Source organism: Gopherus evgoodei, chromosome 1 (genome assembly GCF_007399415.2).
Source record: "Gopherus evgoodei ecotype Sinaloan lineage chromosome 1, rGopEvg1_v1.p, whole genome shotgun sequence".
Lineage (NCBI taxonomy): Eukaryota > Metazoa > Chordata > Testudines > Testudinidae > Gopherus > Gopherus evgoodei.
The window spans coordinates 199,492,761-199,501,429 of record NC_044322.1 but is presented as its reverse complement, the minus strand read 5'-3'; the positions used below and the strand labels follow the sequence as shown (position 1 = coordinate 199,501,429).

General features: G+C 43.2%; 1 protein-coding gene across 2 annotated transcripts in view; it reads left to right on the top strand.

Moving 5' to 3' along the window:
- The first annotated feature begins 7,829 nt into the window (after positions 1-7,829).
- ALCAM (activated leukocyte cell adhesion molecule) overlaps positions 7,830-8,669 on the top strand; it is a 169,015-nt gene continuing 168,175 nt past the window's right edge. For both annotated transcript variants that reach the window (XM_030582347.1, XM_030582328.1), the window contains exon 1: positions 7,830-8,055. In XM_030582347.1, the coding sequence (XP_030438207.1) occupies positions 7,998-8,055 (58 nt within the window). In that variant the 5' untranslated portion in view covers positions 7,830-7,997. The remainder of the gene's footprint in view (positions 8,056-8,669) is intronic.

The window sequence follows — 8,669 nt, the reverse complement described above, 5'->3', positions numbered from 1 at the left end:
TTTTCTGCATGAACCCCCTGATTAGTTTCTAAAATTAATAATGAGGGCACTAAGTACCAGTGATTTTATACTAACCCCTGTATATAACATATCTAGTCTACACCCTCTAAGTACCTTAGCTATACCAACCTAACATCCATTGTAGACACAACTGTACAGACAGAAGAACGCTTCCATCGATGCTGCTACCATTGCCTGGGGAGGCCGTGTTCCTACACTGACAGAAAAGCCCCTTCCATCTGCATAGGGTACAGTTATAAGACAGGGTTATGGTGGCATAGATATGGTGACCTAGCTCTGCCCACACAGTCCACATAATAGAGACATACCCTTACTCTAGAACCACAAATGACCTGTGCCTACTAATGGGGAGGGGGGGCTGAGTGAGGGCTGCTAGCTTCAGCAGTATAAGCCAAGCAGCAAATCTGGCGGTGGGGACATGACCCCATATGCCCCCCCAGTCACCTAGGTCTATAATATTCCCATTCTTCATTACCTCTGCCTTGCTAACAAAGTTTAGACACATTATCAAGCAGCATATTAAATCATTAGAGCAGAAGACAGAGTCAGGAACTCTGGATTCTCTTCTTAGACAAAAGTTTGCTGTCACATGGCAGGGCTTCTCCCCAACTTGCAAATGATCTAGACAAGGTTTTTGTCCAAACTTAAAGCAAGCATGCAAACAAAAATGTTCCTCAGCCCCCCCTTTACATTTTAGGCTCTCACTATTTCCCCTCCTAGAGTGCTTCAGCAATTCTACTACTCCCAGCCTTCTTTCAGTCAGCTCTATCCCTCCCTGAACTGCCTTTGAAGCCTTTATTGCCCAGGTGTAGCCCTGCCCCCTTAATTGACCCAACCGTGAGCACCAGCTCTGCACAGAGGCATTGGACCTACTTTAATTACAGGGGCCAGTCGCCCTGTGTCAGTTGCTGTATAAGTATTCTGATTAGAATTGATGAAGGAGAATTTTAAAATTACAGTGGTCATTGCTTAAGGTATGTGTACTTCACTGTTACCTTTAAAGAGTGACAGCTAACACCTTTTTCCGCACCAGAAGACAAATCTATGATATAAGTCAAACTTTAGACGAAAATCTGGAGTAGCCTCTGTTGAAAAGTTCTTTAAAATAATTTTAACTAGATTGATTTAAAAAGGAAACCGTTACTTAAAAATCTATCCAAATGTAATTCATTAGTTATGAAATCACACTTAGCAATGCAGGACAAGGTCAGATTGATTGAGGGGAAAAAAGATATTATTTAGATGTAAAATCACAAGGGTTTTTACAGACATGGAGAGGGATAGTTCAGTGGTTTGAGCATTAGTCAGCTAACTACAGAGGTGTGAGTTCAATCCTTAACGGGGCTACTAAGAGATCTGGGGCAAAAATCTGTCTGGGGATTGATCCTGCTTTGAGCAAGGGGTTAGGTTAGATGAGGTCCCTTCCAGCCCCAATATTCTATGAACATTACTACACCTGGTTTTGCATCCCAACAATCTTTGATCTGGGAAAGCATTATATAGCCAAATCCTTCTTTCATCTCTGCCCTCCTGCACCGCATAGGCTTTTATATGAAAACAATAGCTGCTCCCTTCCTTGTATACCCCCAGATAATGGAAGAAGACATTTAGACAGCATTACCAGCTCTGGAAACTCTGCTTATGTTTTACCTCTTTGGCAATTGCTTTAAAGAAATTCAAGGAAATTACATTTGAGATTTGACAAACAATTGGCAGCAGAGCCCAAAAGAAGAGTTTGCTAGGCTTGGTGCTTTGCTTTTTTCATACTTCTTTGTTAAGATCAGGGCAGGCACTAGGTTTTTTGCTGCCTCAAGCAAAAAAAATTTTGGCTGCCCTCACCCCAGCTCTGTGCCTCTCCCAACCCACACCCCCCTGCCACCCCAGCCCTGAGCTCTCCCCCCTCACACACCCCATGCTGCCCTAGCTCTGGGCTCTGCCCCTTCCACCCACACCCCCTGCTGCCCCAGCCCTGGACTCTCCCCAACCCTCACCTGCACCCTCCTTCCGCCCCAGCCTTGGGTCACTGGTAACTTGCTCCCAGGGCAGGTCATTCAGCAGGAATTTTGGATGTGCACAGAACACAGACAGGATTGGTTTTCATATCGTTACAGAACTGCAGTAAAGTGGAACAATGGAGGATATCTGGATGCATATTATAAGACTGTCCTCCATAAATGAGGAAAAGTTGAGATGCCTTTATTATTCTTTTATTCCATTCTTTGTTTCTATGGGGAATTCGCCAATGCAATATCACTGTCTTCCTTTTAAACAAATAAAACTAAAAAAAAGGCAATGGCTGTTGAAAATAGCAATTCCAGTCCTAAAAACCACTGGGAAGCATTTCTTGCTTAATTTTATCCTACTTTTTCTACAGCAAATTACAGTGGATCTGTATATTTTATTTGGGAGAAATGAAGTAACAGCTGCCCAAATTGAGCTTGAGCGCTCCTGAATTTTGAGGTGTTCAAATCTGGAAGGCAGGTGCTAGATTCCTTTTCTGAATATTAGCTATATCTGGAAAGGAAAAGTCAGTTTCTGCTTCCATGGCTCAGAAGTGGAAATCCTTCTACGTGCCTGGTACTGTATCTAAAGCTGCCCAGGTCCAGAGCCTCCCCTCTCATACTTTTCATTTTAAATTCTAGTGGGATCCACATACCTCCCTTGCTAGGCTCCAGATAGAGAGGGGCTCTGTCCATTTAGTTCACCCAATTCCTTCTTTGGGGGCTGTAGGGTGAGGTCAGAGCAGTATCCCTAATCCAGTCTGGGGAAGTCTTCTGAAGGTGATATCACGGCCAAGGACTTCTACTCCTTGGGCACACATTCTCCATTCACAGTGCCACCCCGCTCTAGCAGTGAGCTCTCCATTCACAACCAGCTGCACCATGAGGTTTCACCTACCACACTACCTCCCCCCGCTTCCTTGTTGATAGCGGCCAGGGGGATCCTGGGAAATGTAGTTCTTTCCCTGTTCTAGGGCTGGCTCTATAGACAGGGAGCTAACCAAGGAACTACAGCTCCCAGGGCCCCCTGTTGGTTCTCAGCTCTCAGGCTGGATCCCTGCTGGCTGCCGCCCCTGCAAATGGGCTGCCCCAAGCAGCTGCTTGCTTTGCTGGTGCGGAGAGCCACTCGTGGTTAAGATGCTTATCCACACTGGGCCCCATTGGGTTATTTTCTATTACAGTATGTACTCATATTCTTGTAGCTTCCTTTTCTTAGGTAAGTTGCAAACTCTTTTAGTCAATGCTTACAATTTATCTTTGGATATCCTCCTTCCTCCCTCTCATACTTTGTGTAAACTTACTCTCAGCTGGAGGCATTCTGCATATTTTGAATGTAGTGCAAATGTCATGTCATTTTCATGAGATAGTTGTAAAGAATGGGTCCTTCATTTAACTCATCAAAAACAGGTGTGTTGGACATGAGTGACAAGAAAATAAATTTGTTTTAGGAGCTGAGCTAGCGATGAGTTTAGTATAAATACTGTAATCCTTCTGCTGAGGCTTTTCAGAGGGTCACTTTCTTTATTGGAGAAGAAATTGGTAACAGAGACTCACAGTATTTTCTAGTGTGATTTAATGATTTGCCAAATGTATGTAAGTGTCCTATTTACTTTGAAGAGGGGTAGCCAAAACTACAGGCACTTGCAGAAACCCCAGCTAAGATGCTACTGAGTCAGTCCTGTTGCCAAGAAACCATTCCATTCTCTCTCACACTTGGCCCAGTCTCTGTTTTTAGCAGGTTGTTTCTTCATCTCTCTCCTGTTTGTGTCCAGTACTTTTCACCTCAGATATCCTTTAACCACAGTCACTCTCCCTTGGTCACACACAACCTGTATTCCTGTATCTAATGGACTAATTCAAGCAAACCTAGGCATTAACTCCCCCTTTGTGCAGCTGCTATTCAGTGCAAAGCAATCTCAGATGAATCTGACTATATCCTCAGTGTTCAGTGCAGCTGGCTCCCTTCTGCCTGGGTTTGATCCAAAACCCATTGAAGTGAATGGAAAGACTTTCATTGATTACAGTGTGCTTTGGGTCAGGCTCCTAAGGCCAATTTTTTTAAAGGTATATAGGCACCTAAAGATTCAGGTAGGTGCCTAGTGGGATTTTCAAGACAGCCTAGGTGCCTAACTCCCCATACCTTTTAAAATCTGCCCCCTAGTCCTTATCCAAACAAAAGAAAGTGCTTAACTCATACAATCCTCCTAATGGCAGTGAGTGCAGCTGTTGTAGCTAGCCATCATGGATCCTATTTATGTTTAACCCATGCTATGGAGAATTTCATACTGAGTACTTAATTATAATATTTCATGAACCTCCTGAATTATCACCTTTGCCATAACAATAGGTAGATAAAATAGCTGAAGTAGATATACAAAAAAGCCATCTAGAAACAATTAAATCCTTAACTTGTAAAACTAAAATCCAACATGATTACTCAATGTATAGTAAAAAAAAAATATCACTATTCTACAGTGCTGAACATTATATTAAATATTTGTCCTATAATCTACTTACAGTTTTAGCAATGGAAAACATATTCTGCACACCACCTTTTGGAATACTGAACCATAATGAAATGCATTATTTCACTGACATTACAATTATTATAGAGTCCTAAAGTTTATTCCCACTAAAAACAGTATAGACAATGGACTTGATTAGAATTTAATTGATTAATAGTGTTGTGTGGTGCTCTACCCAACAATAGTCTCTATTATTGTTACTAGAAACGTGCTTGTCAAAAGTCAGTGTTTTATTCATTTGTTGTAAACTGAAAATGATATTTCAGATTAACTATTTGTTGTGATGCATAATTCATCATTAATGGATCACATATTAATCCATTTTGTTACATAAGTGCAAAAGGCATTATTTGATCAGATTAAATATCTATCAAAGAATTTTCTCTGTTTTATATAAAACAATTTCTCACAGCAGAAAAATTTTATACTAGTAATTAGTCTGGTTTTGTACAGATTTTATCTGAGAACTTTAAATCATGCAGTCTGCTATTTTTTCACTAGATCAAGGACTCAATTATGATTCCACTAACTTCAGTGGGAACAGGAGTATGCCCCAAGTATACAACTTATTTTTTCACAAGTCTATTATCAGCCACCCTGTATTCAATATAGGAATTCATTATCAACCACAAAATCAAGGATATTTGGAATATCATAGTAAATAAAGATATTTCTAAGCATAATCTTGACAACATTTAATCACATTTCAGTTTCATTTAAGGTATAAAACATTTGAGTAATCCCACTTTGAGTCATTTTCTATTTACTCAAACCTGTAACAACTTCTTTCAAATGAAAGTTGAAAACACACAGTGACCTTTGAAGAGAAATGGCCAGATAGCGAGGGAAATCCAGAACAAAGCATGCTTCTATATTAAATTTTGGGCCCTTAACGTAATCACTTATGGTTATGATTTTTATATCCTGAGCATTTTTGACACAAGTTGCATTGACTTCAGAATAAAATAGCTACAGAATACCTCAAGGACAAGATGTAAAGTTCCTCAACCTGTGTTTTTGCAGTTTGACCGAAATCCCTGCTTATACATTTCTTGTCTCAATCTAGGGTGTCTCAGCATCCTGCAGTTTGGAATGATTAGTTACAGGAGATTACCCTATGCCCTCCAAAAATGTCCTTTGTTCACTAATTTGATGTAATTGATCACACACTGTAATAGGAAGCTGTTTAGGAAATAAGCTCCTCATCCAGCAAATCACTTACGCAAATTGATTTCAGTGTGGCTACTCGTGCTTAAAGTTAGGCATATGCTTAAGTGAATTCTTGGATTGGAGTCTATAAACACTACACTTCTGGGTTTATTAGTGTTTCAGATCAATTCTAGGGCCTGATCTTGCAACTCTTTCTCTCACACAAAGTCTTACTAGCTTCATTGTGATTGTTCATATGAATAAAGGATGAAGGATCAGGCCTTTAATGCTGTAATGGAGCTGAAGGTATCACCAAAGCAACACACATTCCTAATACCATTAGAAGTGAGGGGATTTAAAAAGAATATATGCCCTAGCAGCAGGACTGTCTTTTTACTGTGAGTTTCTACAGTGCTTGGCACAAGAAGCATCCCATTTGAGCCTCTAGGTTCTGCAATAATATACTTTTCACCAAGTATTTTTCAATACCTATAAATGTGGGAGAAAATGGTCCTTTTTAGTCTTTTATTTTCCGTAGTGATGGGGTCCAATCCTGCTATTGGCGTCAGTTGAAAATACCCATTGACTTCAATAAGAGCAAGATAGGACACATTGTCTTGAACTCTGTGCACTTCTGGAATGGGCTTATTAACGCATTCAGGTGGATTGCTGGGGAAAGTATTTGGAAAAAAGATCACAGGGCTCTGATGAGTAGTAAACAGAAAATAAAATATGTTTAAAACAGATTGCACCATATGAAAGAAGAGAAAGATGGTTTGATTTGAAAATAATACAAGAGATACAGAATTATGAAGTTGAGAAATACTAATTTTATTTCATTGGAAAAGTACAGTACTAAAAGAAAAAATGAGGCATCAGTTTTATCCTACTTGAAATTCAAGAAGGCTCTGTATCTGGTAACTATATTTTAAATATTTCTACCTTATTTTGTCACTGTGAAAAGCATTTATAGAATAAATTGGATGAGTCTGTGTATATTGGTTGTGGGAGTTTTTGTAGGGTTCAATTTTTGCTGTTCTCTTCCTCATGGTGAAAAGAGATATATGACCATTGCCGGTTTATATTTCACTATTAGAAAGTCCCACTCAAGTAAGCACATGGTGTGAATTACGCATACTTTTATTTTGAAGGACTCAAAGAAGCTTGTTTTGGACTATGATGTAGTTTTCTGGATGATCATGTTTATTATTAGTCACAAGACCTGCAATGATTATTTTAGGCCTCTTATGTTTCCCATTGTGAAACAGCACCACTGCATGCTTAGTCCAGTAAAAAGGACATAGCAGAAATCACTCTTCTTGCCTTTCTGTTTTTAACTTTAGGTTCAGGTCAGCTGACTTCCCAGAATTGATGATGATACTTTCTTTACCACTTTATGCAATGAAAATGTATGCTGTTCCTCGCAAGGTCACCCCTACATTATTTTGAGTGCTTTTGCATACTTTTTTGTGTTGCGATTTTGTTTGGGGGGGAAGAGGGTTAGCATTGACCTATTATGGTTTGAAAGCAGGTGGTTGACAGAACAAGCAATTCATAACCTGGGGATTGTTTATTTACTTTGAAATGTTTTGCTTATAAACAAACTGACACAAAGGGAAGCTATAAATACTATTAGCATTTGCAAGATGCTAGCTAGAATAGGTCTGCCACTGGTATTGTGAAGTAGCCACTAAGGGGGTTTTAGATACCTGTCATTTTCTTTTCTTTTTTTAAAAAAAATCTACGATTTTAATTAGTTTCAGGGTCTGTGCTTTGGTAGACCATGTTTAGACAGATATTTGGTGTAAGGTTTCCCGACACAAGTTCGATAGCAGGTGCTCAGTTGCAGGGGCCTATTTTGGATCTGTATGCTAATGCACACCTCCCACCCCTGCTCAGGTTCTACGGGACTCCCCCCGGGCTCGGGTTCTAAAGCCCCCGCAGAACGAGCCCCTGCCGCGCGCAGAACTAAAGGAGCTTCCCGTCCCCCCACCGTCCCCGTGACACGCGCCGCTCCCGTGCTCTAAGTAAGCGCCGCCGCCGCAGCGTGCGAGGCGCGGGGGTGAGCAAACCGGAGGGGGGGCGTGTCTTTTCCGGCCCCGCCCCCCCTTCGCTCTCAGTCCTGGAGCGCCGCTAGGCTGCCAGAGGGAAGCAGGCACCTGCTCCGGTGCTGAGCTCCTCGCCGAAGCCGCCGCCGCCCGCCTGCCTGGAAAGTTACCGAGTCGCCCGCGCGGGGAAGCCAGGAGCCGAGAGGGGAACCCGCCGCCGTCCCGGGAGGAGCAGAGCCCCGCCGCCAGGCGGGATGATGGAGACCCCGCTGCCCTGCCTGCTGCTGCTCGCTGCCGTCTGCCTGCCGTCAGGTGAGCGCGGCGCACAGGGGAGGGTGGGCCGGGGCCGGGGCCGGTCGGCAGCAGCTGTCACCTGCTTCTCCCCGGGTGCAGCGCTGGCCTCAGTGCGCGGAACTTTAGGGAGCAGCGGGGTGTGTGTGAGCCGCCCCTGCCTCCGCGGGGGGCCCTGTCCTGCTGCTGCTTCTCCTGGCACCCCCCCCCATTCGGGGAGGGTGTGGGGTGCTTCCTTCTTATGGCGTAGGGACGGTGGGTGGGTGAAGGTGTCGGTGTGTATCCCCCCCCCTTGCCTTGGGGAGCGATCGCTGGCGTTTTCCGGTGTCTGCTGGGGATGGGTGGGTGTTGTCCCCTCTTTACGAAAGGACTGTTTCTTCTCTTCCTTCCCCCCCCGCAAACGTGTGACCGAAACCTCCCTCGCCGGCCCTAGCTCTTGTCACGTCGGGTCTCTCTGGCTGCGAGCATTAAAGCTGCCCCTTTGCGGTGCCGGTTGCATGTGTGTGCCCGAGGAAGGAAAGAGATTACAAAGATCGGGTCCGACTTCCCCCTGCTTCTCTAATGTTGGGAGGATTGTCTGGTTGGTTGTACTGTGCAAACTAACACAGCCTGCTGCTTTCTGGCTGTGCCACTCA